This window comes from Nyctereutes procyonoides, unplaced genomic scaffold (assembly GCF_905146905.1).
Source record: "Nyctereutes procyonoides isolate TBG_1078 unplaced genomic scaffold, NYPRO_anot_genome, whole genome shotgun sequence".
Lineage (NCBI taxonomy): Eukaryota > Metazoa > Chordata > Mammalia > Carnivora > Canidae > Nyctereutes > Nyctereutes procyonoides.
Genome location: NW_026575120.1, coordinates 29,376,483 through 29,392,508, shown reverse-complemented (window position 1 = coordinate 29,392,508; position 16,026 = coordinate 29,376,483). Strand labels below are relative to the sequence as shown.

General features: G+C 39.2%; 1 protein-coding gene across 4 annotated transcripts in view; it reads right to left on the bottom strand.

Annotated features, from left to right (window-relative positions):
* Positions 1–16,026, bottom strand: part of PTN (pleiotrophin) — a 100,874-nt gene that overhangs the window by 19,628 nt on the left and 65,220 nt on the right. For all 4 annotated transcript variants that reach the window (XM_055335238.1, XM_055335235.1, XM_055335237.1 and 1 more), the window contains 3 exons: positions 3,585–3,700; positions 2,570–2,743; positions 101–262 (listed from right to left, as the gene is read on the bottom strand). In XM_055335238.1, coding sequence (XP_055191213.1) covers positions 101–262; positions 2,570–2,743; positions 3,585–3,699 — 451 coding nt within the window. In that variant the 5' untranslated portion in view covers position 3,700. The remainder of the gene's footprint in view (positions 1–100; positions 263–2,569; positions 2,744–3,584; positions 3,701–16,026) is intronic.

Below are 16,026 nucleotides of genomic sequence, written 5' to 3'. Positions count from 1 at the left end.
AAGATTTCCCTCTAGAATATTCGAGTCTCCACATCTGAAGATCCAGCATGACCCATTAACATATGCATAAAGAAAGCATGCTATGATGACAGGAACCTACCTTGAGGTTTGGGCTTAGTCAGTTTGCCACAAGGCTTGGAGATGGTGACTGTCTTCTGGCAGTCGGCATTGTGGAGGGCTCGCTTCAGACTTCCGGTTCTGGTCTTCAAGGCCGTATTCAGGTCACATTCTCCCCAGGCCTGGAACTGGTATTTGCACTCCGCTAAAGACAAGGTAGGATGAAAGAGAAATATTTGAGTTCCTCTAGATAGACACTTTTCTTTTTAACTTTTTGCAGTGGGATCATTGTAGAGTCACATGTAGTTGAAAGAAATAATATGGAGAGATCCCTATATCCTTCACCCTATTTCCCCCCAGTTGCGATTATCTTGCATAACCAGAGTCCATGGACACAACCCGGAAATGCAGAGGGACACATTCCTCAGGGGGTTATTCATGTTCTGCCAATTTCACAGACACTCAGTTGTGCGTACCCATGAATGTGTGTGTTTAGTTCTGTGTGAAGTGTCACTTCTATAGATACGAGCAAACACCAATACCATTAAAGTGCAAAAGAGCTCCAACATGAGAGTCCTCTGGGTTATTCCTGTCACAGGCTTAGCTTTGGCACCTTTCTTCCTTTCCATCTCAAGTCCTGGCAATCACTCATCTCCTCTCCATCTCCATAATTTTTGTCATTTTAAGAATGTTATATAAATGGAATCATACATACATACAGTATGTAACCTTTTGAGATCAGCATTTTTTCACTCAGCAGTGAAACATTTCCTGGAGGTCCATCCAGCTTTTGTGTTTCAACAATCAGTTCCTCTTTTTTTACTGAGTAGTAGTATACATAGTAGGCATATATCACGGGTTGCTTAACCATTCACCAGGTGAACGATAGCTGGGTTGTTTCCAGCTCTTGGCTGTTACAAGTAAAGCTGCTATCAGCGATTTGTGTGCAGATTTTTAGAGGAATGTTAAGTTTTCATTTCTCTAGGATAAATGGCCAAGAGTGAAACCACTGTGTTGTATGGTAAACAGATGTTTATTCTTACATAAAAAAAACCTGTCATATCCCTTGTTATTTTTCTTTGTATTTTTATTTTTTTTTGTCATATCCCTTTTTAATGTGACTGTACCATTTTACATTTCCATCAGCAAGGTATGAGTGCTCTAGTTTCTTTACCTCCTGTCTAGCATTTAGTGTTATTTGTAACTTGAGTCCTTTTGATAGGAATGTGGTATATAGTGACATCTCACTGGTTTTCATTTCCATTTCCCTAATGAGGAAAAGATATTCAACATCTTTTCAGGCATATATTTGCCACCTATATTTCATCTATGGTAAAATAATTATGTCTTTTACCCACTTTCTAATTGTATTCTGAGTTTTGAGAGTTCCTTACATATTCTAGGTATACATTCTCTAAGACACACTTCTAAAAAGTGTGGATCTGTAGGGGATCTATAGGTGGATCTGTAGGGGAACCCATATATAATTTAAGACCATTGTGTCTGAATTTCACCATGCCCTTATAAAACTTATCACCATCATAAAAAGTACCTTAAAGATTATAGAGGATGAAAAAGATAGATACAGCATGTATATTCATTGTTTTTCTTTACTGGATTATAGGTCAGAATACATTTCTGCAGAGAATAAGAATATTTGGGGCACTGTGGACCACCATGGCCAAGAAAGACAAGGTCTGGAATGTGGAATAAAGAAGTAATCTGAGTGTTCAATAGTTGGTTTAAAAGTTGGAAGTGTTGAAAAGGATTCCTTCCCAAATAGGCAGATGAGGCCTGTAGGGGAATGACAATAGTCAGGGAGAGAAGAGTCTATGGGAAGTGACAATAAGCAGGCCTGCTGGATTTGATACGTAACTCTATTAATCAGTGTGGGTGGTGCAGAAAGATCGAAAGAGAGAGGGGGCCTGAAAGTCACAGAAAGAGGTCTGGAGAAGGAGAAGAATAAGTAAGAGAGGGGGCAAGGTAGGAAAAAGGAATGAGAACTAGAGGGAGAGAGAGGAGAGAAAATAGATCAATGCACACTTAGGAGGGATCAAGGGTATATTTCAAAAAAAAAAAAAAAAGGTATATTTCATGTCCCGATTGGTACAAGAGTAGTTCTCAATCTGGAACTGTTTTGACCTCAGCGGTCATCTGGCAATATCTGGAGACATTTTTAGCAGTCACAGTTGGTGGAGGTGAGGAGTGCTACAGGAAACTAATGAATTAGAAGCCAGAGATGCTGGTAAATATCCTACAATGCACAGAATAATATCCTACAATGCCCTCTACAACAACAACAACAACAAAAAAATACACAGCCCAAAAGGATGGTAGCACCAAAGTGGAAAAACCCTGGGGTAAGGCAAGATATCTGGCTATTTGCAATCTCATAAAATCAACTTACTTAAAATAAGTGGAAGTCAATCTGAAAAAGATAATTGGAGGAAAAATGCAAGCATTAGCTCAGAGTGGAAGATTAAATCAATAGGACAATAGGGGTGGGGCTTACCTCCAAATTGCTTTTTCCAGTTGCAGGGGATCTTACATCTCTGGGTCTTCATGGTTTGCTTACACTCAGCTCCAGTCCGGGTGCCCTCCCGGGTGCCCAGGCCACAATCCCCACTGGTGGGCACACACACACTCCACTGCCATTCTCCACAGTCAGACTTCTTCACTTTTTTTTCTGGAAAGAAGAACGGAAAAATAGTCAACCTCTGGAAAACTCTCATTCCTATAACAAAGTTCATTCCAGGGCACCTTAACTGAGGGGTCTGTGCTTTTTGCCTGCATCTTCCCTGTCCAGTCAACAGGACCACTTTGATGAGTGTTAACCAAATGACGAATCAAGAGAAGGGAGAAGGAAAGCTGAAGGAGATAGAACCAATACTAATGTAACTCTAGGTGCGAGGGGCTGTACCAGGGATTTAATAACATCTCCTTTTAGGAGCACACGCCTCTGTAGAAGATGTTCAAAAACAGTGAAACATGGAAAATAAGGAAACAGTCTATTGGAAGTCACGGTTGTCAGATTAGCATCTCATTGCAAGTCAATGTTCTTTTCTCTGTCTTGGAAATGGAATCGCATAAGCTAAATGTGGTGGATCACAGACATACACAGACTCCCAGCTCCACAGCCTACTATTTATGACACTGGGAGTGACACAGGAAAGATGCTGTATTGCTCTGAGCTTCAGTTTCCTCCTTTGTTAATGTAAGATAAAACAAAAATTCCTTGCAGGACTCTTTCTGAGGAAGAGAGGCCACCTAAAGTAAGACACCTGACTGCCCGTCAGTGTTTTGTACATGGTAGCTACTGATATGATCATTATGTTAATCGTCATCAGAATTTAGGGCTTATGATGGATGGTGGGGGGGTGTCAGGGGTGTCACTTAGCTTCCTCTAAATACATGGAAAGAAGGAAGAAGGGATGGGAGGAAGGAGGGAGGGAAGACAAAAATCAGGTAGTTGGATCAGATAGACATTAATCCATGAGCAGTCTTGCCTTCATAACCCTACAGCTTACCTGGCTTCTCTTTCTTTCCCGCTTCAGCAGTGTCCACAGCTGCCAAGATGAACATGAATGCCAGGAAGGCAGCTGCAAATTTTCGACGCTGCTGCACGTACTGTTGGGACTGCATTCTAGGAAAAAACAGAGCAACAGAAGAAGCTGGTGTCATCCTAAGTCAGAGAGGTAGGCTGGTGGAACTCCTTAACGGAGGGCACCATTCTCCATTTCTGGAATAGATTTTTGGAAGATTTCTATCAGTGCTCTCAGGCTGAATCTATCTTTTCTCAACAACGGCCACTGAAGTAAGTGCATCTGCAATTAGTCAGATATTCACCGACAAAAATACAACGGTTCTCCATATAAGAGCTTCACACACAATCATTTGCTTTGCTGAGTATGACTCAGGAATTAAGGAAGCAAAAGAATTTTCATGGCATGTTTTTGAATGGACTCCTGCAGTTAATGTTGCTGACGGTGACACATGGTACTGTGTCGAGAACTACGGTCATCTTTGTAACTCCTAACAATTCCTAGAAACAACCTTGGTGTTGGAGTCCACATGGCTAATTTGAATGACACAGCTAATGGATTATCTGGGCCAGTATATTATTTGCCTTTATCTTTAGATGTGTCATAATGACCAACATCTCTGACTTTTTTAAACGTTTCCTATAATCATGATTATTTTATCATCACTCTTCCATTATTCATTGGTCCACCAAAGAGTGAAGCAGAAGACAGAAGGACAGCTAACACACTGATTTATTTCAAACACGTGTGTAGCTCATACAGTCCTGAAATCTTCTAAATTCTAGGATAAAGAGATTACACTCCCTCATAATTTGAAATTCTCCCCATTTTATATGAATCAAAAATCGCAGATTACATTAGAAAGACTGTCCTAGTACTTGAAGTCACTCATGACAACTAATTGTCAACATGCTCACCCATGGTCATTAGCTCTGAGGATCTGTTTTTCCAGAAGAGTGATTTTATATTTCCTTGAGTGTGCACAACAAAACCTCACACACACACACACACACACACACACACACACACACAGGACTGAGATCATCCTGTTCTACAGTTTGTTACTATAATTCAAAATCATCTATGAAATGATATCCTTGTCTGCAAATTTGTCTCCCTGTGTCATGGGAATACTATCCCTTATTAGTGTTTTTTTTTTTTATGACTTTGGATTCCATCGTATGAATGAAGCATATTTCATTTACTAATTAAAATGAGTATTTTGGTCATTTGGTCTTTTTGCTAACTCATAAGTCCTAATTAGCTATTCACCATCTCCATCACTCTCTAAACTCTAATACTGGATGCTCTGTTCATCCTCCTAATGCTGAATTTTTATAACTACACTTCACTAATGCTCACACAGAAATGTTCCTATTGATTCTGAGACTTTTCCCGTGCCTTTCATTGGGCATGAATGACATGTAAAGCCAGTCTAGACTTCCCGGCTGGCAAGACTTCTTAGAGTTGACTATCCTGGTGCATCTATACTGATATATATTACCATATATTTGAATATCATGTAAAATTATTAGGTGTAAAGTGAATCAAAGTGAAGTTCTCCTGTTGTTTTCTCCAAAGGCTGCTGAGAACCTACTCTCAGTGACCACGTTAGAGGCAGTTTTTTTTTCTTTTTTAAATATTTATTTGAGAGTGAGAGAGGGAGACTGCACACAAGTGTGTGAGTACAGGGAGAGGCAGAGAGAGAGAATTTTTGAGCAAACTCCCCGCTGAGCGCAGAGTTCAGTGCAGGGCTCAACCTCGGGATCCATGAGATCATAACCTGAGCCAAAACTAAGAGTTGGACGCTTAACCAGCTGAGCCACCCAGGAACCCTCATTTGAGTTTTCTCAAAGGGTAAATTAACTTTTCAATTCAGAACTTTAAATGTATTTCTTTCCGAGTTAGAATTTGCTTTTAAACTATTACCTAGGAATACCTGAAGCATTTAGATTCTGGATTAGAGTCCTTTGAGAATTCACAAGTTCCCACTGTGAACAGCTCATGAGCAAACTTTCTGACCACACAATGGGCTGATCCTTGTAGGTTCTTGTAATACTTGCAGCAAGAGGAGAGGGCAGGAGCCCTTGGAGTCCCCCAGAAAACCACAGCCACACCGGCAGACACAGTTCTTAACAGAAAGGTGCTCTCACTGGCTCATTTTAACCTGGGCATTTCTAGTTTTACATTACTAAGTGCTTTTACATTTATTTTCAAAAAGCTTTCTCTTAAGTCAAATTCACTTCATTTCAAAGGAAAAAAACCCATCCAGACCAGAATTTCCTAAGGATAAACTTGTTTCGAGTCATGAAGTTACCTTACTCATCGAGTAAGCTGACAGGAAGGAAGCAGAGAGAGGAATTGGATGAAAGTGGGGAGAGTCAGAATGGAAATGCAGCCATTCTGTTTCTGATATTAATTCAGAGCAATTCAGAACCTTAAGAAGTGGGTGAATGGTTAATTTCAGTTTTAGATGCACTGAGGAAAAATGCACACAAGTCCATGTGTACAGGAAGTCTATCTGTGTAAAATATGCGATCGGCCATGGGGTGAGTTGGAGAATATCTTTCTTCTCATTTCCTTCGCCCCTACCTCCCATTCTGCTTGAGCCTGTATTTTGATAGCTTAGATTCTTCTGGCTGGAGAAAATGAATAAAGATTATTTAATAGAGTAAGGGGTTTTAGAAAAGGGAAGATTGAAATTATCCCCAAATTCAAGTGTTCCCAAACAATGTCCAATTAGTACGCTGATGCCTGCTGCTGTAGTAAATACTTGAGTCTTCAGTACATGTGTAGCTGACAGTTCCCCTGCTTGTGGCATTTGCAGAGCTGATTGTTTATTTGTCCTTAGCATCAAGTAAAGGCAAAAGTTCTCTCTGTATATAGTTTAACCCTGTCCACTCTCCAGCAGGGTGCGAGGTGAACAGAGACAGAGACATTGATCACGGCTACGTTTTTGCATGGAGGGAAATCAAACAGTGGAAGAGGAGGACTTGCCGAACCAGCTGTTCTTTTGAACCGTTTCCTTATTTTCACCTCCTCTAACTTCCATCTTTCGTTGTACTTGCCCTGATAGATTTAATCTCATAGGGTTTAATAGTCAAATAGAAGACTGCCATAGGTGGATGGTGGTTTCTGGAAATTACTGTTGAGTTAATCTCCATCACTCATAACTGTAAAGCTCAGAGATGAAAGGAAATTAAAGTGAAAGAAACCAACTCAAAGGGAAAGTGTTAGTTTATTAAATCCTCATCCCTTCCCTAGAGAAAAAGCAGACGAGAAGGGAAAAAAAAAAGAGAGTTCCATTTCCTTTAGCATTTTAATAGGATCTGGAATTTTAAAAGGTGTTCAACCTCTGGTATAAACACAAGACAAGGATGCTAGAATCGAATTGGCCCCTTAGTGATCTGTTTGGAAGGACAAACGTGGGAACTGGAGGCAGAAGCTTTGGCTGAGGCTCCAGCTCCACCACCTAATTTTGGGAATGTCCTCAGGCAAAAACCAATCATTGGAACTTCTGTTTTGACACCTGCAAAGTGGGAGTGATTATAACTACTTGAGAGGCTTACTGTGAAAATGCAGATGTAGACAGAGAGCCAACCCAGAATATTAAGAAATGTATGATTAGTTGCTGAATAAAGTTAATTCACCCCTACACTCTTCTTACCACAAAGAAATATTCTCTTTAACTTTTTAAATTAAGATATATCAACACACAGCATTATATTAGTGTCAGGTGTACAACATAATGACTCAATATTTGTATTGCAAAACGATAATACTTCTTAATGAGAAATAACAGGCATCACACCTTGAACTATCTAGCATCATTCAAAAGCAAAAGACAAAAAAATGAAACCGAAAAGGAGACAGAGAGAGATACGATTTGACTGTCAACTGAAGATTTGTTCAGCGTGATCAGGGCACAAATTCATTCTGCCTTTTGACTTCTTAGGTTAAAATAAACCTGAGGACCTTTAGCCTCAGTATTTTCTTTGAAGTTCATGGAAGTCAAGAGGTTCCATGTTGAGAATCAGGGATCATATCAAGGCAATTTAACTTGTATGAAATGTGGGGGAAAAAAATCTCACTTTGCAACTGTACTTTATGCCCTCGGGGTGGAGGAACCATTCCAATCCCCTTTTTCTGGTTTTTTCCCCCCTTTTTCTGTTTTAAATGCCTGGGCAGGGCCCCAGTCCATAGCAGCTGCTTGGTAAACTTTCTGCTAGCGAAAAGTATCACTAAAACATGGCATCAGAGGAATTAATTTGCCAGCTCAACTGATTTTTCAGTCCTTTGTCTAAGCCAAGGGGATATGAAATTTACTGAGGAAGTCAGGCTGCAGACAACAGCCAGAATCTAAAGCAGTCATACATAATCAGTGCAGAAGTGTGTGTGTGTGTGTATACACACACACATAACCAGGGTCATCAATGAATGATGTGGAATGCTTCTGCATCATGTATTACACATCACTAGACCTTTCTAGACTTTGTCATCTATTTGTCCAAACTCCTATGAAATCGTTTTTTTTTTTTACTTTTTATTGTAAAATCAAAAACACGAGGTACAGAAATCCACAGAAAGCAAATACATAACTTCGTAAATTAGAAGATAAATTTTCCACTCCTATCCAAAGCCTTTAACATGCTCCCCATCCCCATCATAGCCCTGTACCCCCAACACTAATATGAAGTAATTGCCTCTGCACTTCTTGAGGGTTTTACTCAAGTGAGCTTCCTTTGACACGTCTCATTTTAAAAACTGAAGTCTTTTGAATTGCTCTTTATTACACAGGCTTATCCTCTAGCTCCTTTTTCCTTTTCTGGCTTTTCATTTTTTACAAGAACCAGGCCATTTAATCAGCAGTAGCCCACATTCTGGATTTCGATGATTGCAAATTCATGATGAATTTCAACATTCCTTTGTTCGGCTGCAAATAGGCAGCTGGATGCAGAGGCTTAATCAGACTCAGGTGTGATCCATTTGGCAGGACTGTAAGTGGTGCTGTGCTGTTTCACCAGGAGCTGCACAACGTTTGTGTTTGGCCCTTCTGTCATGCTAACAGCAATGGGCACTACTCCATGATTATCGGTAGGATATTATGGACTGAATATTCATATCCCCCAAAACTTGTATATTGAAACCCTACCCTTCGTCATGCAGATGATACTAGGAGGCAATTAAGATCCAAGAAGTCATGAGGATGAGTTCTCATGAATGGGATCTGTGCCCTTATAAGAGTCACGGGGGAGTTTCCTTTCTGTCTCTGCCCTCTGCCATGTGAGGATACAATGAAAAGCTGGCAGTCTGGTACCCAGAACCCCAGATCCTGGCACTCTGATCCTAGACTTCCAGCCTCCAGAGCTGTGAGAAATAATAATAAAAATCTGTCCTGACTCCCGGCATGGAGCCTGCTTCTCCCTCCTCCTGTGTCTCTGCCTCTTTCTCTATCATAAATCAATCAATCAATCGATCAATCAATCTTTAAAAAAAAAAAAATCTGGGATCCCTGGGTGGCGCAGTGGTTTAGCGCCTGCCTTTGGCCCAGGGCGCGATCCTGGAGACCCGGGATCGAATCCCACGTCAGGCTCCCGGTGCATGGAGCCTGCTTCTCCCTCTGCCTATGTCTCTGCCCCCCCCCCTCTGTGACTATCATAAATAAATAAAAATTTAAAAAAAAGGTTTCTTTAAAAAAAAAAATCTGTCCTGAGTTTTGCTTTAAACCTTGTCCCTGGGTTTTAGTTTTGTTATCTACCAAGCTGCACCATCTATATCTATATTTATGGGAGGATTCGGGAAGATTCCAAAAATATCCTGATACCTCCTTCCTCCTGACATTAGCAAATTATTTCATTAAACATTCTGGGGACACCTGCCTTATGCCAGCCATTGGGCTATAGTCTCAGGATACATCAATGACACGTGGTAAGTTTTATGCTTGTTCTCATGAAACTTGCACTCCGATAAAGTTTACACTGTCAAATAGCCAATTGTGGTTCACTATGTTCTGATAAGAACTACAAAATGTCATGAAGTGTAAGGGAAGGACAACAATTTTGCATTTCTCTTTCTTGAGGGTAAACTAAAGACAGGGATTCAGTTAAGGCCAAAGATTTAATTTCCTTTAAGTTCCATATGAAGCAAACAAAACCACTAATGGTCAGATATTCTGTTATGGAGCATTAACTATTAATCACATTCCAATTATTGCAGTCTTAAAATTAAATGTCTCTGTTCTCTTATCAGAAGTGACCTCAGCTTGAGGGAGATTGTTCAGCTCGTTTTAGGAAGATATTCATTGAGTTAAACATTTATTATACTATATGCAAGGACCTATTTTAAGTACTCTATAAATATTGACTTAGTTAATATTAACCAATACCTGGAATATCACAAATATTGGTTATTAACGAATACCTGTATCCATTTACTCAATTATTCAAAAAGTCTGTGTATGAAAGAGTTGCATCCTTTGTAGCATAAGCTGGTCTAGGCAGTGGTGGCAAGGAATTGAATTATATGGACCAGAGTACTGACCCTGTGGTGCTTACGCTTAGGGGGTAAAGTCAGAAGATAACATGTAAACAAAAAGGCAAGTAAATAAGTTCATAAATAAGACCATTTCTGACTGTGGTAAATTTTATGAACAATGTAAAAAGGTGATGTGAGTTTGAAGAGGACTCGTTCCGTAGGTGGGTTATAGATGGCTTCTTCCATACGACTGAGAAAGAGCCAGAGAAATAAAGTATCTCTTACTGATATTTTGCAGCAAGGCCCCTAATTATCACTTTCACTACTCATCATTATCTTCTGAGATGGAACAGTCTTATGTTAGACTCTAAGCTTTTCTAATTCTTCTGGAATTCAATAATCAGCCATCCAGTCCTCCTGACTGATCTTGTTCTCTCTACTCTGCTAAAATCAATGGGTCCACTGAAGGTTTGACCAACAACCAACAATTTCTAACTCCTATTGACTTACTAGTAAGCAGCCTAGTCAAACCTGAGATCTTACCAGTGTATAATCTATATGAATATCTAATCCCATATTTCAAAAAGTAAACCAACCAAATCATCGTGTTAGGAAATGTTTACCTTCCCCAAGAAAAATAATGACCAGCATTTATTTAATTTAAAACATGACATCTCCTGTTTTCTGACGTGGCAATATAGTAGGAAACCCATTTTTACTAAAACCATGTAGCCTTCTCACCTCTGACCCCTATTTATCTTTACATGGATGTGTAGGTTTCTTGAAAATGGCTTTCTACTTCAAATTCAACTCTAAATACATAAAAACATTCAGGGATGAAAAAGAGGGAAAAATCAATCAAGAGAAGCAAGCATTCAAAGGAAATCGATTTGGTTACCTTCCATAATATGACAGTGAAGTTATGTTTATTCAACTATTTTCTGGAGCCACGTGAGTTCAAAAGGGACTTGGGTTAGTTGTAGTATTCCTTTACTGTTTTCATTTGTCATAATCAAAAGTAAGTGGAAATCGACTTTTAGAATGTTCTAGTTTCCTCTTAATCCCTTTTGTATCCATCTGCTACAGCTTGATACAGAGGACTAAGTAAGGGCTTTATAGTAGGTCAGCCTTGAGTTAAGATCTCAGCTCTGGCTAGGTGATGAAGCACTACATTTAATTTCTCTGGAGCTTACTTTTTTTAGCTGTAGACATGGCTCTAAAGTCTGTCTCACCGTGTTTTGAGATGAGAGAGTATGCATGAAAAGTTAGCATCGCAGTACCTGGCACATGGCAGCCCCACAGTGCCTTCTGTCAGTAGGCTTTCTTAACTTCTGTTGCAGCCCCCTTTTTCCTTTATCCTTAACTGTACTAAGACAACAAATTGGCATTTGGGGTGGGATGTTCCTAGAATAGAATGGAAAACACTGAATTTTCACTGGGCACAAATGGCAGTCCAGTTCTCCTCACAGATGACTGTACTATCTTGTGATTTCTCTTGCAGCATGAAGTGGCCTTTCTTGCTTCCTTCTGATCTATATCCTACAAAGCCAAGGTGTAAACAGAATATCTAGAGCATCCCCAAATCTTTCTTTCTCACAGGAGTTCCTTTCCACCTGTGCTCACCCTCCTACACTCAACCCATAGGTCTCTTATTCTCTAAACTCAAAAATATTGTTTCAGTCCACTGATCTTTTGCTCCTGCTATCTCATGCAACCAGTTCTTTCCCACATCTCTCTACCTAGCAAACTCTTATCTCATCCTGAAGTTTCGCATGTGGGATTTTCACCTTCAGAGAAGCCTTTGTCAAGGCAACATTGTCCTCTTTGTCTTTGGAGCTCACTGTGCCATGTCCATTTCACAAACTCTGCTCATTCACAAACCCTGAATGCTCAAGGGGCATATTACTGACTCTATGAACGGAAGCACAGAAAACTGAAAAACATCATGAGCCCACGACACCATTGTATTTAATAACCATCACTTTGTAAGGCCCCTTTAACTTCTCTCTTTTTTTTCTTTTTTTACCATTACTAGCAACCGACTCTAACAGTCATTCCTTCCTTTAAAAAAATAAATAAATAAATAAATAAATAAATAAATAAATAAATAAATAAATAAATAAAACCAAAACAAAATGAAAACATACAATTACAGAATCGTAAAGCACAAAGCAAGTGGAGAATGAAAATCTGTAGTCACTGAGCAGTTACTGGAGCTCAGGCTCCTCACTAGCTAGTTGACTCACTCCCACACACCAGCCAGGAAGTAAATGCTCATCTCTGAAAAACTGCCAACAATACAAGCCATGAACCTTTTGAGGTCCTCTTAGAATGACTAACATTTAGAATACCCTCTACTGCTGAATTCTTTCAAAAGCCTTAACATCAGTGATGCCTGGGTGGCTTGGTCAGTTAAGTGTCCAACTCTTGATCTCAGCTCAGGTCTTGATCTCAGGGTCATGAGTTCAAGCCCAGTGTTAGGCTCCACGCTGGGCATGGAGCCATGGAGCCTACTGGGGGGGAAAAAAAAAAAACCTTAACATCATAGCATAACTTTCAGTGTGTGCATGTGCATTTGTGTATATAACTGTGTGTACACAAACTGTATACATTTTCCTTCAGTAATCCATAAACCTTTTAAGGGACAAGACACTAACTTTTTGTTACATTCATTTATAAAGTTCAGAACAGTGTTTGACACACAGATGTCAGTGACATACTATTTAACTGAATAGAATAACATAAATTAGAGAAAAATAAGAGAAAAAATAGCCCAGTGTCAAATATGATAACCCATTCCACTATCTAAAATTGCACTAATTTCACACATGTATGTTCCCTCACCTGGCTTTACTTTTTCCTTGGCACAAATTATTGTTGGACGTATTATATCTTTATTTTTGCTTGCCCATTATCCTCTCTCCCAAGACAGCAGACCTCTGGAGAACAGAATTAGGTGCTGGCCGCTGAGGTCATATTGGGGTGGGGAAAGCACACAGAAATGTAAAGACATCCCAGGCAGTGTTATCTAGTTGCAATAATAACTAAAACACATGTTAATTCATGTGTTTCTTAAATAGCTCAGGACCTTTGATTTTGGAGTGGTTTATTGTTTTTTTTTTTTTTATTTAAGTCAGGTTTCTCCATCTTGCTTGTGAAATGCAAAGTATTCATAGAGGTAGTTTACTTCTAAGGGTACAAAGACAAAAGGTTAAACAAAAACACCATTGTAATCTTACCTTTCCACATTATACCTTTACTAAATAATGGTGATATCTTCTGTCTCCTACATTTGAGAGAGATTTGTTTCTACGGAGAATTTAGTGGGTTTTTTAAAAAAGATTTTATTTATTCATTTGAAAGAGAGAAGGAGAGAACATGAGCAGGAAAGAGAGGCAGAAGTACATTGAAGAAGACTCCCCAGTGAGCAGGGAGCCTGATGTGAGGCTCGATTCCAGGACTCTGGGATCATGACCTGAGCCAGAGGCAGATGCTTACCCTGCCTGAGCGGTGCCCTGGGAATTTAGTGTTTTAATTTTCCTTACTTACAGGTTCCCTTTATTTTCAATACCTCTTCTTCAAGTCTAAAATCATCATGTTGATTTATTCTCGAATGGTTTGATCATTGCCTCAGATTCCTAAAGTCTCACATAAATAAGCATTATGTTTATAATGAAGTCTGTTACTAAACAGCCCTTCATTTTGGCCTTGTTAAGCTGTCTTATTTAAATACTAAGCCTTGAAAAGAATACGTCCTAAGCGCATGCATGCATAACCTCAGGTGTACTCTGCTCACAGCACAGAAGTAAATTCAACAGCGTTCCACCTTTGATTTTAACTAAGTGCATATCAATTAGATTGATAAAGTAGGGCATTCATTTAATTTTGCATAACTCAGTGTCTCAAATGCAGAGAACTTTCAGGTCAAAATATACTTTATGGCATGGTGGCACCTGCTGGAGAAGTGTGATATTTAGGACATTTTTGTTATACGTCTATTTGCCAATTTTGAAAGCACCTGAGAAAGGCTGAGTCTATGCTGAGCATGGGAATATGAATATGAATATGATACAGCCCTTCCCCAAAAGAGTTCTAAAGGGGAGAAAAGGGAGACAAATGAGTATGATGATTCATGGTGGCAAATATTAGGAAAAATTATACGCACGGTGTTATCTGAGTGTATAGGCCCAAGTACTAATTTTGCTTAGCACGTCTGAATGAGGTAGAAGGTTGGAGCATTTTTTGAAAAACAAAACAAAAACAGTTGAAGTCTTCTAAGAAAGTAAGGAAAGAAGGGAACTTCAGGCAGAAGAAACCACGTAAGCAAATGGGTGAAGATGTTTGTAATAATATTCAGGGGGAAAATGTGATTAGAATGTAGAGTACAGGGCAGCATGTAGCAATGGATGGATCTCCAAAGGAGAAGCGGAAGTGAGTACATCCTAGGAGCTGTGAGAGAGGAAGATAGAGATAGAGAAGCAAGGGAAGATCCCGGAGAGAAGGAAAGGCTGCTTGTTATACAAACATGGCTAAAACTATAGTTACCACAGAGGGGAGAGCCACCAATCAACAATCCATCTAGATACTCTATGTGATGGCTCTTTGGGTTGGGTTTTGTTGTTGCTACTTGTCAATTTATGGATGTTTCAGAGATTTCATTTTGTGGGATTTTTTACAAAGATATTATCAATGAGAGTCAAGAACAAGATCCAAGACTCAAAAACCTCACACACAGACGCACACATGCACACACACACACACACACACACACACACACACATCCTTCTGATTTTCATTAGAAAAACAAAGTTGGGCTGAAGCAGTGATTTTTAGATCACTGGTGTTTCCACAGAGAGACAGCGAAGGCTGGTGCAAGGCATTAAGGGCATCCTGAGCAGGTTTATTGAAAGCCTCCCATGTCCCTCACCTTTATCTCCCCTCTGGCTAGAGCAGTCCTTCTTTCACTACTTTCCTCATTGGTTTCCTTGTAAGTTTCACTAGTCAAAAATGAAAAACAAATTTAATAGTCACTGGCCTAGCCAATCTCAAGTCTATGCTGGGGAGGATACAATAACGCAAAACTTTTTGTTCAAAAAGCAGAACTGAACAGATGTCCCACGTATGGTGATGTAAATATGAAATATATTTTGAGTATTCAAAATACCTTGCTTGTGGTATTAACAGGAATCTACATAATTTACAAATAGGAAGTTTACAAGTGTCTATTTCAACAGTTTCATACTTCACAAGAATTTGGTGTGATTTTATCCTTTTATCAAAGATCAAATGCATAGTCTAACAAGTATGATCGTAAGTATGAGGATAGTATAAAAGAAAGTCATATGGCAATAAAAATTGTTTTAATACTGTAGAAAGAGAAGAGGCTTTGGAGTCAGCAAGATTTTCTCCACAATGACTCCAAAAATATTCCATCAGTGATCCGAACAAAGTAATCAATCTCTTACTCAGTATCCTCCTTTATGGAAACTTATTATGTAGGCTTACAATCTGTTTGAAGATTAAACTGAGGTAACAGATATAATATGACTGGCCTCTCATGTGCTCCATCAATGATAGCTCCTGTGGTTCTTAGAGGAAGATAGTTGGGGTGGAAGACAGCATATCTTTATGAAAGTTAACCAGGGACAGCTTAATAAACATAATGGCAATATGATCTTTTAAGATGGTTTGGAATCTGGTAAGTAAATCTGGAATACGAAGCATTCCAGTGGGAGAAACAGAACTGGCTAAAGCTCTACGTGAGAAATCAAGAAACCAATTTAAACAGTTCAATGTAGAAGCTATAGTTTACTATATTTTGGTAGTAAAAAGAAGAAAGTACAGCGTAGATAAGCTGGAGTCATAGCAGGCAAAACTTTGAAATCCTAATTATTATCAATAAATATTTAGTGACCACCTACTAAATGCAATTATAGGCTATGTTATAATAATT